The 15,820-nt window shown below is 43.4% G+C and overlaps 2 protein-coding genes across 2 annotated transcripts in view; one reads left to right on the plus strand and one right to left on the minus strand.

Annotated features, from left to right (window-relative positions):
• The window catches only part of Tmem159 (transmembrane protein 159), an 84,863-nt gene that overhangs the window by 37,884 nt on the left and 31,159 nt on the right, over positions 1 to 15,820 (minus strand). The gene's annotated exons all lie outside the window — the stretch shown is intronic.
• The window catches only part of Dnah3 (dynein axonemal heavy chain 3), a 169,665-nt gene that overhangs the window by 13,977 nt on the left and 139,868 nt on the right, over positions 1 to 15,820 (plus strand). Inside the window, 8 exon segments of the mRNA XM_032892767.1 lie at positions 66 to 261; positions 4,046 to 4,171; positions 5,110 to 5,305; positions 7,439 to 7,618; positions 12,042 to 12,178; positions 13,790 to 13,895; positions 14,078 to 14,256; positions 14,734 to 14,918. Of these exon segments, the coding sequence (XP_032748658.1) occupies positions 66 to 261; positions 4,046 to 4,171; positions 5,110 to 5,305; positions 7,439 to 7,618; positions 12,042 to 12,178; positions 13,790 to 13,895; positions 14,078 to 14,256; positions 14,734 to 14,918 (1,305 nt within the window).

The following is a 15,820-nucleotide window of genomic DNA, read 5'->3' on the forward strand; positions in this document are numbered from 1 at the left end:
TGAAGCCAGGAACTCCGGATGTTTAAAGACCCTGCCTAATTGGGCATCCTTTGTCTTCACTCTAGTTGACTACATCCTCATGGACCCATTGGAGAAGAAAAGGCTGTTCATCCAGAGCATCCCTCGCTTGTTTCCTCACAGAGTGATCCGGGCCCCTGTGCCCTGGCACAACATCTACCAGAATGTCAAGAAGTGGAATGAGGAGCATTTGCACACAGTGAATCCCATGATGTACACCCTCAAAGAACTGTGGTTTTCAGAGTAAGGAATTAGCCCCTGGCTTTTTGGTCTCCTTTCTTTATTGTTCAGCACATAAGTGAACCTCTTCAGTATGGCACAGTGTGGTACCAACTGAGATCCTAGACAGAATGTGTGAGCTCTGGATATGAGCACCTACAAGCATAAGAAGTCCTCCTTTGCATTCCCAAAATACATTCCCCCTGCCTGTAAGCCCTGGAGCATGGTGGGTAATAACTCACACTTGGAGTCATTCAGTTTGTGTCCAAATCTTATCTCTGTTTTGCAGGTAGATGGGTGTGCTGCCTTGCATCTTCGGGCCTTGCCTTTTTGGTCTCTAAGTTTGAAATAATATGTTTTTGCTTTATAGGGATATTAGGAGAAATAGGTAACTCAGTACAGTACATGCAAAGTACTTAGTACCTGATAAAACTTCAGTACCCAAGAGGAATGAATTCATCACCTGCGCTGTGGTGCTTGTCACCCTAAATTACAATTCTACAATTTTTATCTGTCTTTCCTTTTGAGATGTTTAAAGGCTTGGGTCTGTTTTTCTTTGTGGAGTTCAGTTGGCAAGTTATAGTCTCTCAGTTTTATTTATCAATAATTATATTCACTCTAGGAATTATAGGAATCTAGATGAAACTGAGAGGAGACCCTTTTTCTTCCTAATTTCCAAAACTGAGGTACACAGTTGGCTCTTGCTATAGGAAGAGATTATTTCCAGGATCTCAGCTACTATTGTTCATGATCTCTCAAGCCTTTTATATAAAATACTCTAGCATCTTCATAGTCTCATACTTTCCCATACGCTAAGACCATCTCCAGAGCAATCATCCTGTCCAGGACAGAGGAAGTGTTATGTTACAGGGATTGTTTAGGAAATAACTTCAAGAATAAAATCTGTACCTGTTCAGTACAAAAGCATTTTTTTTCAAAATAATTTTATACACAATATAGGTTGAATCTATGGATGTGGTACCCACAGATAGGAAAGAGCAACTATAAATCTTACTGTTACTTTTCTATTGCTGTGATAGAGGTCACAGTTAAAAGTAACTCAGGGAAGAAAGGGCTTATGTTGGCTTGCGGTTCCGGAAGGATAGAGTTTATTGAGGCAGTGAAGACATGGTAACAGTCAAGGAAAGCATAGCAGCGGGATCAGGAGGTCACCTGATCATGATCCTCCACACATGGGGAACAGAGGGAAGAGGAAGTGGGGTGAGGCTAGAAACCCTCAAAACCTTCCTACAGTGATTGTCTTAGTCAGGCTTCTTGTTGCTGAGATAAAACATCATGGCCAAAAACCATCTTGGGGAGAAAAAGAGTTTATTTGGCTTACATTTCTATATCACTTTTCATTGCAAAAGGAAGGCAGGACAGGGACTCAAATAGTGCGGGAAACTGGAGGCAAGAGCTGATGCAGAGGCCATGGAGGGGTGCTGCTTATGGCTTGCTTCCCACGGCTTTCTCAGCCTGCTTTCTTATAGAACCCAGGACCAACAGCCCAGAGAGCTAGCACCACCACTCACAGTGGGCCCTCCCTCACCATTCACTGATTGAGAAAATGCCCAACAGCTGGATCGTATGGGGGCATTTTTCTTAATTGGGGCTCTCTCCTCTCAGATGACTTTAGCTTGTGTTAAGTTGACCTGAAATCATCCAGCACAGTGGTGTACTTCCTCCAGCAATGCTCTACCTCCTTGGTATTCCCCATTGTTCCCAAACAGTGCCATTAACTGGGGACCAAGTGTTAGAATACAGGAACCTATGGAAGACATTCTCATTCAAACCACCACGCCAAGCCCTTTAAAGTGCATGTACAGTAGTTTTTATGTTTGTCACAAGTTTGTGTCACCCTTGCCACTATCTAATTAAAGGATTTTTTTTGTCATTCACATCCAATCCACCCCTCCAGCCCCTGGAAACCACTAATCTTCTTTGTCTCAGTAGAACTGCAGATTCTGGATGTGTAATATATACTGAATCATGTAATGCCTGGTCTCTTGTGTTTGGTTTCTGAATTGAATACAACATCCATTCATAGAGAAGCAAATATCAGTAACACTTCTTGTTATAACTGAGTAATATCTCATAATTTTGCAATAGCATATTCTGTTTAACCATTCTACTAGTTATTCTGGGATTGGGGAGAGAGTGTGGCTTTTTAAAATGGGCACAAATCAGATGGGAAAGGTTACTGAAAGGTCAGGCTAATGAATCACTTCAGCTCATTAGAAAAATCAGGGGCACAAAGTCAGCAAGGGTAAAGGAAATTACATGCTGGTTTTCCTGTGTGACCCAAACCGGTCAACTTTGAAAATTCTAAAAGGAGAAAACTCACTTCGGATGTCTTCATTATCTGTAAAGCTTGTGCATTTGGGGGCTGTAGGGAAATGAAGAGAAGCTGCGTCCACTGATGTGAGAAGTGTGTTAGGAGTCAATTAAAGAGAAAGGAGCCAACCAGTGTCAGATGTCTGTGTGGAGGGTAAGGTCCTCAGGCTCACCTGTCCTAGAAGAGTTTTGTGTTCCGTTACACACAAAGAAGACTAAGTTTACTACCTCCACCTAACGCAGCCCAAGCAGTGGCATTTCAGAAGGAAGGGTGTCTGATGGATTATTAAAATAGATATGACATCAAGAGGCCAGCAATAGGATGAGCTGAGGACACCGGGCAAAGATCTAGTTTGAGAAATAACAGACAGCCATGACGGAAAGAAGCAACTCATAGAAGAATGGATGCTGGAAAGAGAAATGGTAGAACTCGTGAGAGGTGGCAAGTGGCAGAGCGTCCACAGATCCAGAGAAATGGGAGGGGGAAAAGGAGCAATGTAGGAGGGATGAGGGGTCATCCATTCACTCAGCAAATATTCACAGTGTCTACACAGTACAAGCAGAGACACGTAAGGGCTGTGTGGTGAATGTGTGGTGAACCTGCCCAGAGCGTGAACAGTGTTGGTCGAGAGCAATGTGAGTTCAACCTAACTCATAGAAATTCCAAGTAGCAAGGCTGGGGAAGTGGCTTAGTTAGTTAAGCATATGCACACATCATGAGGACCAGAGTTCATTCTCCAGCTCCCAGGTAAAAAGCCAGCATGAAGTCACATGCTGGTAATCCTAAGAATGGGGAGGTAGAGACAGGAAGTCCCCCGGGTGCTTGCTGGCCAATCAGCCTAGCCTACTAGATGAGTTCCAGGCCAATAAAAGACCCTGTCTTTAAAAAACAAGATGTCACCCAAGGAAAGACAGCCAAGGTTGACCTCTGGCTTGCAAAGAGAGAGAGAGAGAGAGAGAGAGAGAGAGAGAGAGAGGAGGGGAAGAGAGAGGAGGGGAAACAGAGAAAGACAGAAGAAGGGAAAGAGAAGAGGAGAGAGAATTCCAAAGAGCTTCATCGAACCCATCATGAATGAAGCTTTGGGCTTAACTTTTGCGTTATAGCAGAGAAAAGCCAGAAGTGTTCCATGAACATGCAGGTTATGCTTCTTCTCACATGTTGCTCAAATTCAGGCCACACCATTCACACAGCAAACTGTGAATGGTGCCTCTGTCATTCTTCCATGCAGCAACGCTGGGCAGTGTTTTAGTTTGAACAACAAAAAGAATGGAGCGGTCGGGGCTCTTCATTATGTTCTGCTCTACTGTACCCACCCCACTTCCCTTTCAACCCACAGAAACTGTCCAGCATCACTAGCTTTAGGGAGTGCTATTCTAGCTTAAGAATTCAAAAAACAAGAGCATGTGTCCTTTGAACTTGCCGCACAGGATGGATACGTCTTTAACTGTGGCATTTCTTCCTCACTTTTGGCAGATTTAAAGACCTCAGGTTCGTTCGGACAGCAGACTTACTGGCTGGAAAACTGCCTCTGCTGCCTCATGAGTACCAGGAGGAGATACAGAAGCAGTGCCTAGATGCGCGTCAGGTTCTACTCACCAAGTCAGTGCCTCCTGCAGAACCGGGCTATACTATTGTAAAGATTTAAAACTCCCCAAAATGAGAACTGATTTCCCCCTGGGAATGGCAGGAAGTTTGCTGATTTCCCACGATATCTTCTTGTTCTGTCTCCATCATGTGCCTATCCTCTGGCAACCTTATTTCCAATTGCCCTCTCTTCCCCTCCTTCCCATACTCCCTCTGCCTTTTCAGAACCATGTTTGGTCAGAGCACCACTCTCATTGTGTCTTCCTTGTGATCCTCTCAGTCTTGGTGCTAAGTCACTAGGTCCTGGGATGGCTCGTATTGAAATGACCCAAAATGAATAGCCTCAAGGTCCAAAGTTAGAAAAAGGGTTCTAACTTTAGAAATTAGGCAATCCTTTCGCAAATTCTTCCCTTTAGCAAATGCATATAGTACTATATCCAGAATCAAAAACATTACCAAGTGATGAGTTTACCAGTCAGGCTGTCTTTTGCTGTGACAAATACCAGAGAAAATCAACGTAGGAAGAAGCTCACGTTTTCTGAGCTTTCTACCCATCACGATGGGGTAGGACTCTTAAGAGTTCAGCGGCAGGGTTGGGGATTTAGCTCAGTGGTAGAGCGCTTGCCTAGGAAGCGCAAGGCCCTGGGTTCGGTCCCCAGCTCCGGAAAAAAAGAACAACAACAACAACAACAAAAACAAAACAAAACAAAAAAAAGAGTTCAGCGGCTCGCAACACAGTGGCAAGAAAGCAGAGAGAAAGAATGCGCTAGAGACTTCTTCCTCCTTGCTCATTTAGCTGAGCCTCCAGCCTGTGGGACCACACTGTCAATATTCTGCCCCCTCAGTCAATCCTCCCTGGAAACACAGTCACTCTCAGGAGTGTGCTTTAGTAACCTCCTAGGCTCAGAGAGCCTCAGAAAGCCACTTACCTGGGTGTTGTCCTGTCTCTGTAGATGGATCCCCACCTGTGCCCAGCTTTTTGTGACGCAGAAGGAACGCTGGGTCCACTTTGCTCCCAAGAACGACTATGACTCCTCCCGAAACATCGAGGAATACTTCGCTTCCGTTGCTTCCTTCATGTCCCTACAGCTCAGAGAGTTGGTCATTAAGTCCCTCGGGGACCTCGTCTCTTTCTTCATGATTCACAAGGTTTGTAGGGGAGTCCAGACTCGGCTCTCTCGAGGTAAGACAGCCCAGTTCAAGCTCGTGCATGTCCTCGGCAGTGAGCAGGTCAGATGGTGAGGTTCTGAGTTGAACACACAGTGGTGACTTTTTCTTTTTTAAGTGCCCAACGACTTTTGTCAAACCATTACCCACTACTAAGTTGATTTAAAAAAAAAAAATCTCTGAAAGCAAATTTCCAAAAACTTTTTCTTAAGAGAATGAAAGAATGATCACACAACAATGGAATGTGTACCCGTTTCACTGGTTTTCATCTCTGGTACAAAGATGGAGTTGAGACCTTTTGCTATCAACATTTGTCTTAACATTTAGGAGCTGTTGTAAGCGCTGGTTGCCAGTGGTGACTTGCTGTTTGGTCTTTGAGAGGGAACCTCCAAGAACAAAAAGCTAGTTGGGGCCTTGTAAAACTGCTCCAGTAAAGAAGAAATAAAAGTGTAATACACGAAGCCCTGTTTTTTTTTTTTTTTTTTTTTTTTTTTTTGGTTTTTTCGGAGCTGGGGACGAACCCAGGGCCTTGGCGCTTCCCTAGGCAAGCACTCTACCACTGAGCTAAATCCCCAACCCTGAAGCCCTGGTTTTCAAAGCATTGCAATGCCACCCTAGATTTTGACAGCCTAGGGATCGAGGGAGAATGTTCGAAAGCTTATGCTGTGTACATTTTTCACCTTTAAAGTATAGTGAATATTTTGATTATAAATATAATTTTTAATTATAAATTATTCTGATTATAGAAAGGTCAAATTCTAAGCATTTTTCCAAAAGCCCATGCCTTTTATCCCTTTTATCTTCATAGGTGAGATGCAGGCAGTTAGACCTTGGTTAGTTGCTCAAAACATATAAAAGCCAATGACGCTGCATTTGGCCTTCAATGACACCCTGAGATGTCTATTCTGTAGCATCTGTAGTGGTGTGTGCCTACTTTGTGAGGCTCATAGGGAAAAAAAAAAAAACTTCTACTTCATTGCATGTGTGGGATAAAATTCCACACAAAGAGAGAAGTAACATGTTTGTTTGAGAGAAGCAGAAATGTCTGAGTGTTCGATACACTTCTAGTCTTCCCTCAGACAGTCTAAAAAGCTGTCAAGCCAACAGCCTTATGAGGTCCACACTGAGCCCTGTAGTTTATCAAAGGGGTCTTGTGTTACTCGCTCTCACAGAGCCTCATGGATAGCTCCTTACCAAGGCTTCTGTTTATGGAAGTTGACATTCTGACTGAAATGCTCCATGTGCTGCTCAAGGTCATTGTCATTTAAAGTATGCAGGTAACTACCCGTTGCTCCGGATCCAGTCAGTATGTTTTTATTAAGCACCTACTAGGTATTATTATCCGTCGAAGGTATTTCGACGCAAAGTGATCAGAACAAGACATAGATCCTCCACGCAAGTTTATAACAGAGAAGGTAAAGGGAGAGTAAAAATTCTTCTAAGTGGAAGATAAAATAACAGGAAAGAAGTAGAAATATGGAAATTCAGAAGTGAAGGAAGCAGAGAGATTTTTTTTTTTTTATTAACTTGAGTATTTCTTATGTACATTTTGGAAAGTGTTATTCCCTTTCCGGTTTCGGGCAAACATCCCCCCCCTTCCCCCTTCCTTATGGGTGTTCCTCCCCACCTCCCCCATTGCCTGCCCCTCCCCCAACAGTCTAGTTCACTGGGGTTCAGTCTTAGCAGGACCCAGGGCTTCCCCTTCCACTGGTGCTCTTACTAGGATATTCATTGCTACCCATGAGGTCAGAGTCCAGGGTCAGTCCATGTATAGTGTTTGGGTAGTGGCTTAGTCCCTGGAAGCTCTGGTTGGTTGGCAGCTGTACATATGGGGTCTCGAGCTCCTTCAAGCTCTTCCAGTTCTTTCAGCAGAGAGATTTTTAAGAGAGTTTTTTTTTTTTTTTTTGAGATAACTTTGAAGAGCAGGAAGGATTTAGAGATAGGACAGGAGACCTGGGTTAAAATCAACTATCCTGTGGAAAGGCCTTGGGAACTAGAGAAGGCATAAGCTCCCAACAGGGTGGACTTACCTGTAACCTGCTGACATCCTTTCTCGGTGCTTGGATAGTGCTATGACTGGATAGCAGCACCTGACGTACCTTGTATCTCCTCAAGGATGGAAACGATTTTAATGAGCCGTACCAAGAGATGGACTTCTTTATACCTCAGCTAATCACGATTAAACTTGAAGTGGATGATCCTGTTATTGTGTTCAACCCAACTTTTGATGACTGCTGGCAATTAATAAAGGAATCCTTCTTGGAAATTATTAAGAATTCTAATGGGATCCCCAAGGTATAGTATTTGCCTAATCATTCATTTATATTTTTATATTTGAGTTTGTTACTGAATAATCAAGTGGCTGGTTGCAGCGTCATGGTCCACGTGGTGTCCATCAGGCAGTTTAACCGCACCCTTCTGTTCTGAGGAAGATTATATAGGTCTTTCCTCTGTCCCCCCAAATTTCTGTCTTTATATGCTGCCCCAGAAGGAACAGACAAATTTGAAGGCCTCCTACATGGGTTAACAATTCATTGAAGATGAGCTGGCATGAATTTGCTAAAGTTTTTTGCAAAAATAGATACCTCGTTTTGTTTTAAGGTTCCAGGCATCCATGAGTTTGTCTGCCACTGTTGAGTTCTAGGAAGAGAAGAAAACCCTTCCTTTCCTGGCTCAAGCTCTTCACCTTGAGCTTCCTTTCCAGAGTGAAATTAATAACAAGTAAACTTTGTCTACTAGGCAAGATGTCCACATGACCTAACATCTTCCCAGTTTCCTTTGGGTGGCCAGTATGGCAAGAGGACCCATGTCTAGTTCCACATAGGGAAGGTACCTGTGAGGTCTCTGTTTCTGTCTCTCTATCTCTGTTTCTTTATCTCTCTTTCTCTCTGTGTCTCTCTCTGCCTCTGCCTCTCTTTCACACACACACACACACACACACACACACACACACCCACAGAGAGAGAGAGAGAGAGAGAGAGAGAGAGAGAGAGAGAGAGAGAGAGAGAGAACTTAGATTTATAGAGAAGCCTGTGACACGAAGACTCAAATTTCACCAGAAAGCCCTGTGCTTGGAGTTCTGACGTCAGTCAAGCTTGGTTCAATGTGAAAATGAGTGAGTAGAAGGGGAAGGAGTGGGCGCCTCTCCTACAAGCAACATTTTTATGAAGGAAATGAAAGAGAAGACTGTACTTTGAAGAGATAAGTGTGAGGCTGGGGACACATGAAGTACACACCCCTTGCGTCTGTGTCTGCTGCTGATTGGCAGTGTTTCCGGGCAGCTGGAGCTGGAGCGTCACCTTCTGGGCTTCCAGCAGCACTGCAAACAGCCCGGCAGGAACCGGTACTACACTGCCAAGGTGATGGACTCAGAACTCGCAGTTTGGACCGGGTTGGAAAGCCAGCCCTGCATGCACACAAATGGTGTCACTGGACTACGGAAAGAAACCACAGAACCGAGTTCTCTTCTAGTGGAGTCTGTAGCACCACCTTCCTCCCAAAAGCTCAGGCGTTTTGCTTTGAACTTAATTGCAAAAATTTAAATTATAGCCCTTAGGGTTGAATGCCTATGACATACATGTAAAACCAGCTGAATGGGCATCTCCTACACCTTGCCCCTGATATAAGTTGAAAAGGTTTCAAGTGGAAATTTAGCTGTGTGTGTGTGTGTGTGTGTGTGTGTGTGTGTGTGTGTGTGTAAGTGAATGTGTGTATGTGTGCATGTGTGTGTTTTGTATTTATTTGTTTATGTGGTATGTGCACATATCTATGTAAGTACACATACATGTGATACATGTGTGGGCATGCATGTCTGTGAAGGATGGAGGTCAAATGTCTTTTTAATCTATCTGGACATTATTTTGGGGGCAGAATCTCTCACTGAACTTGGAGCCCTTCAGTTCTGTTAGGCAGCTTAGCCTGTGAGCTCTACCTGTCTGCCTTTCCAGTACTAGACTCACAGATGCATCACTGCGCCCAGCATATTCATGGGTGCTGGGGATCCAAACTCAGGTCCTTGAGCTTATGTGGCGAACACCTTATCCACTGACCCACCTCCCCAGACCCCAGTAATAATTTAAAACATAAATAGCATTCGAGCTGTAAAAAGGAAAGTGTATCAGTGAGAGTTACTGAAGGGAACTAAAATAAACATGGTGGGCCATGGGCCTGAGCAGTACAAGCCAGGAAGACAGGCTGATGTAATCCAGACTCAGGTGAAAGGGGTGAAGAAGATGGAGACATCAAAGATTAACAAAATGAGAGGGGAAATGTAACACATAGAACCGCAGTGGATGTCGTACCCATGGTGCCACATTACCTTTATATTTTAACTTTTCATTCTTTGAGGATTCTGTAGATATATACAATGAAATATAATCTATCCACCCTCAGTATCCCCTGTATCTCTCCTGCGTTCCTTTCATTATGAGGAGAATATGGTTACGGCAAGGAGATGCTGGGCCAGCCTTTGTCCTGAGGGCAGAATCCTTTCACTCGGCATTGCTGACAATACCAATGCCAGAGGCATACACAGAGGAAGCCTTGACCATGCTGGGAAGACCAAGAGTGCAGAATCAGAGAGCTGAAAGGATAGGTAGAAAGTAGCAGTTTCCTGGATAGAATAGGATCATTCTTGTGTACATCTCAAAGTGTCCACAAGACATAGGAGAATCTCCACATTCAACCCCACAAGAAGAATTCCTTTCTCTGACTGGAGACTTCTTCCCAACACAGGCTCCACAATCCCGTTCACATGGAATCTATTGAAAGGCCTGGGGGATATTAGCTATGTCTTCCTGGGCTCCCTTTACCCAGGCTCTGGATCAATGCTGGTCTTGTCTCTTGCTTTCAGGCTTTGCCTACAACACATCCACAACAAAGAAGTTTTCCTCCTAAAGCCTTTGGGTCACCCAAAGAGGACCGAGATCACATGCACTCATTTCAACCCTTTCTAAACTGCTGCTCTCTCTCATCCAAGGCAGATGTGTCGTTTATAAGGCATAGAACGTCAGAGAACAGTCTGAAGATCTTAACTGAACCAGCCGTTAAACATTTTCAAAGCAGACAAGGTCCTGTGAGATGGTAGTGAGTCTCTACAGCCTGCAGGAGCCATGTACATGAAAATACTCTTGGAGACACACATGCATATTCTATTTAAGAGCTGGGGAGGTAATCCAGTTATAAAGTGTTTGCCCCACAAACAGAGCTGGAGTGGGAGTGTGCAAAACAGGTGGTTCTCCAAAACTCTGGTTAGCTAGCTTACCTGATAGATGAAGTCCAAGTTCAGTCAGAGACCCTGACTCAAAAAACTGCCCTGTTTCAGGCTGTGTAGTGACACACGCCTGTATTCCCAGGACAGAAGAAGGTAGCTCTCTTTGAGTTCTAAGTCAGCTAGGGCTACAAAACAAAAAAAACAACCCTCTGTCTTGAAATTAAAGTTGAGAGTGATCAAGGAAAACACTCAGTATTGACTTCTGACCTCTGGAATATATGCTCACAGCTGATACACACACATGCACATATTTGCACAAATGCAGACATATGCCAGAGAAGTGGGGATGTACTTCTTTTATTTATTCTTGTTTTTCTAAGCTAAGAGTGCAACCTAGCACCTTTCTGTTTTATACAGATGAGAGGTTCAGAGAGCAGTGTTTTCCTTGGTTTCACTCTATCTTTAGAACCGAGTTGGCCATAAAGCTTTTAGTGTTGGGTTTTAGTTGTCATCAAGTAGTCCCTGTCCCCACACTCACCTGAAACATATAGATAACCACTATCTATAGTGGCCAGTGGTTAGTGATAGTCATATTTTGAACCCAGTCTCCAGATCTCATTAGAGGAGTGAGGAAAGTAGTTTGGAGGAGAGCAATACCACTATACTATTCACTTACTGCATGCCATTTATTGAGCACGTACTAAGCACCAAGCTCTTGCAAGGCCTGAGAATATAACAATGAATTTGTCAAATAAAGCCAGCCATTTAGGTTGGGGAGATAGCTTAATTAGTAAAGTGGTTGCTGTCTTAGTATGAGGACCTGAGTTGGATGCCTAGAACCCATGTAAAAAGTTAGGTGTGGCGACACATGCTTGTAATCCAAGTGCATTTGGGTCACAAAGACAAGAAGTTTCCTCAGGTTTTTCTGGCCAGCCATTCTTAGCCTAATAGTCAGGTCCCAGTAAGAAACCCTGTGCCTGTGCCAAAAAACAAAGTAGATGGTTCCTGAGAAATAACACCTAAGGTGGACCTCTAGCTGGCTTCACACACATACACACACACACACACACACACACACACACACACACACACACACACACACACCCCACACAGGAACACACCACAGAAACACACAAACATTCACACATGAATTATTCCTTTATAGTATTTATACTTTCGGGGTCACCTAGAATAGTGTATTACATAGTCATTTAATTTCAAGAGTGATGAGTACCAAGTAGATCTGACAGTGAACATGAAACACAGAAAACCACATCCCTTGGGAGCCAAGAAGGATTCTCTAAGAGGAGAGAGTGGGGAAGAGGAAGGGCAGAAGGAAGATGGAGAGGTAGAGGGGATAGTAGGTCAGTTCCACCACTAGCCAAGAGGAAAGAAAGCAAAACTACACAGTCACATCCCTGAGCTGCGTCCGTGGTGAGCGGCTGTGTTGGCTGCCTTGTCTTGTTTGTGTGCCATTCATACCTGAGAGTGACTTCTATTCTTTAGGTGGAATCTATCCTCTTCCCAGATTTGAAAGGCTACAACATGATCCTTGGAACTGTTGATCCTGAAGAAAACCTTGTTGCAGATTTTTTGAATCAGACTTTAGAGGTATTTAACAAAAATCAAGTTGGACCTCACAAGTAAGCTGGTTTCGCTCTATCTTTAGAACTGAGTCGGCCATGGAGCTTTTACTGTTAGTTTTTACTTGTCGTCAAGCAGTCCTTGTCCCCACACTCACATAGGTAAGGACACTGGCCCGTGCTTACCCGCACTGTCTGACTGTCTGACTTCGTCTTCGTTTTACAGACAGGAGAGTGGAACTTTCCCACTGCTAGGCCGAAATCAATAGGAAAGTTGGGACTCAAGATGCAGATCCTACTAGTTTTTTTTTTTTTTTTTAAATCCCTATCCACAGGGGCATTGAGCATTTCAGGGATTTAGAGAAATAATATCCTTCAAGATCTGGGACAATAAACTTTTGTTTTTTGTTTTATTTATTTATTGTTTTAGAGTCAGGTTCTCACTATGTAGCTCATCCAGGTCCCAAAACCATGATCCTCCTGCCTCAGCATACTGAACAACAGGATTGCAGGTGTGCACCAGCATACAGAGAGAAACCCATGAATGGTCTCAATCAATGGGCTCACATCAGTGTAGGACAGCTTTATGCATGAAATGTCTCCCTCTATACACATCTTAAGTTTGGAAGTCACATGATGAGATCGCCCTAAACCCGTGGTTCTTCAGTTTGCCACCAAATGAATCTGACGCAAATGTGTTTTGTTCACAAGTCTGAGGGAAGAATTCTCTGTTGTGAGGGCTGAGACCATCCTGTATATAGTGGGGTGTGTGACAGAATGCCCAGTTAGACCCATGATACGCCAAGAGGAAGTGCCCCACTGAAACACTGAAAGTGTTTCCAGACTTGGTTGTGGCCAAAACCCTCCTGTGGGGCAAAACCCATAGTTGCGAACATTGCTTTATCTGTGTAGAAATCAGTCTCATGTTTGGAATCCTGATTTGGTGTATTTTATGTGTGGGGGCTTTCCTGCTCATGGGTCTTATACATCCACTTCCTTCTAGACTGACAGCAGTGCTCTGACTTTTCTTAAGTCCTGGGGTATCTGAGGGTTTGCCTGACACTTGGACGTGTATCTAGGGCTCCACCAAACCATTCTGCATACTCACCCAGTACCATCTGTGTGTTAACCCAGACTGATTTTAAGTCAAACCATTCTAGATGTATCCTCCAATTGGGAGAGAATTGCCCAACCATTCCAGCATGATATGAAAACAGATGAACCTAATTTCATATTCCATAGGTTACTTGATTCTAAATTTTCATCTGAAAACTAGGCATAGAAGTTGGGGTTTATAAGGAAGGTTGGGTTGTGATGCTTGCTTCACGTTACTGTAAGTCAGCATAGCATTAATTGTTCTACGTATCTTACTAGAGCTATGATTTATGATAACTTTATAAAATATGGTTTATTATAGCCACTTAAAATAAAAATGCAATGCTGGTCTTAAAAAACAATCCCAGTTAAGTATCTTCTCTAAATTTTGTGTAATAAGGAAGTTACAAAATTGGGATTAGAAGCTAAAATCCTGAATTTCTAGTTATATTCCTATTCTATTCTTTTGTTCTTGGTCTGAGTTCATGTTTTAAATGCTATTATTTACTCTAGTTCCTCCTTTACCCATCCAATTCACTGACCTGTGTTTGTGTGCTTTATTCCTCAACATGAAAGATATTTAAATGTATACAAAAAGTATGACGACTTACTGGACAACACGGCTGAGCAAGACATCAGCACATTCTTGAACGATAAACATGACATTGACGACTTTGTGACGGTAAGAGATGCCACTTGGAGTTCACACCCTGGTGATAGGTGCCACAGTCAATTCATTGAGAAATCAATGTTTTGTTACAAGCACCAAGCTTAGTGTTGGACTAGGATTGCCCCAGGGGAAGCCTCTGGGCAATGGGTAGAGCTCAAATACTGATTGAACTATGAAAGTGCTTCTTTCTATAGAGTATCAACAGCATCAAAAAGAGAAAAAATGAAATTGCATCCATGCACATCACCGTGCCCTTGGCCATGTTCTGTCTTGATGCCGTGTTACTAAATCATGACCTCTGTGAGCGAGCCCAAAATCTTAAAGACCGTTTGATTCAGTACCAAGTAGATGTAAACCGGGAAACCAATACCAGGTATAAAATTTTAGGGAAAATTTGGGCTGTGCAAATGGCTTAATGGTTAATGTTCTTGCCATACAAGTGCAAGAAATAGAGTTTGGATCCTCAGAATCCACATACGTGCCATCTGGGTGTGGTACACCACCTGTGTTTTCAGCCAAGTAAGGCAGAGAGGCAATGGAGGATAACTCACATCAACCACAGGCCTCCAAATTGGTGTAAATCCAGATGTGCACATTATGAGGGTGGTGGTGGTGATGGTAAGGGTGGTGATGATGGTGAGGGTGGTGATGATGGTGAGGGGGATGGTGGTAGAGATAGCGATGATGATAGAGGTGCTGGTGATGGTGATGATAGTGATGATGGTGGTGACAATAGTGGTGGTAATGATGGTGATGGTGGTGATGATAGTGAGGGTGGTGATGGTGGTGGCGATGGTGACAGCAACGGCGATGGTGATGATGGTGGTCATGACCATTTCTTTCTCTGTAGCATTTGTAATCAGTACAGCACCATTGCTGATAAAGTCAGTGAGACCCCTGCCAACACCGCGGAGCTAGTGGCCCTCATCGAATACTTAAAGAAATCCAGTGATGTCACTGTGTTCAAGCTCAGGAGGCAACTCAGAGATGCAAGTGAGAGGCTTGAGTTCCTGATGGATTATGCAGACTTGCCCAGTAAGTCTGGGCCACACATGCACTCATGCATGCGCGTGTTCCTATATAAAATATGAAAATATGCTGTACTTATAGTTTTTGGAATAAGAACTTGGGAGAAAGTAGGTTCATAACAATCCCACTACTTAGTTTTAAGAAAGCTGCTATCCAAATGCCCACATCTTAGACGCACTAACACTCTTAGACACAAGAATTTGAATCACATGAAAGGAATCTTGTTAAACAAAAAGAATACACATTTAGAGGCTCGACCTGTAGTTTTTAGTCCCCTATATTGGCATCTAATGCCTGATGTCTATGAAGTTATTATCAAATGAAGAATCTTTTGATAAACTGGTTGTTTCATTTGTCTATAATCTTAATGTGGTTCTACCTGTGAAGGGCTAGAACCTGTTTCTGTATACTTTAGAAGGAAAAAAATTCAAAACCCTTTAGTCCGCTTAAAGGTTTTCCTGGATCAAGTTGGAGTTTTAAAGTAAGGATTAAATTACAAGGGAAAAATACCCATTCCTCAGAAATCATTTTCATCTGAAAATAGTTATGAACTCCATGGTCCAAACTGTATTGTGCTGTGGAGCATTGACAGACTGGGAATGCAAGGTCATTGTCTAAGCAGTCACCCATACATTCAGTCGCTGTGCCATTGACTACATGGAGACACATTAGACTCTCAGTGGATCTCTGCCTCCTAAGTCCACAAGGACATTTTCATTAAGCAGAGCTATGATGGACATAGTGTTTGAATAGCACTGAAACTGTTACTATTGCAGATGACGTGAGGTGCTAAGAGGTAGAGAAGAGGAACTCTATCCTCTGTTCTTAGAAGCCAACCAGGCAGAGTGGTTAGAGCATAGGCCTTGGGATTGGTTGGGCTTGAACTTGAAGTCTGTCATGGAGCAGTG

Source organism: Rattus rattus, chromosome 2 (genome assembly GCF_011064425.1).
Source record: "Rattus rattus isolate New Zealand chromosome 2, Rrattus_CSIRO_v1, whole genome shotgun sequence".
Taxonomy (NCBI): Eukaryota; Metazoa; Chordata; class Mammalia; order Rodentia; family Muridae; genus Rattus; species Rattus rattus.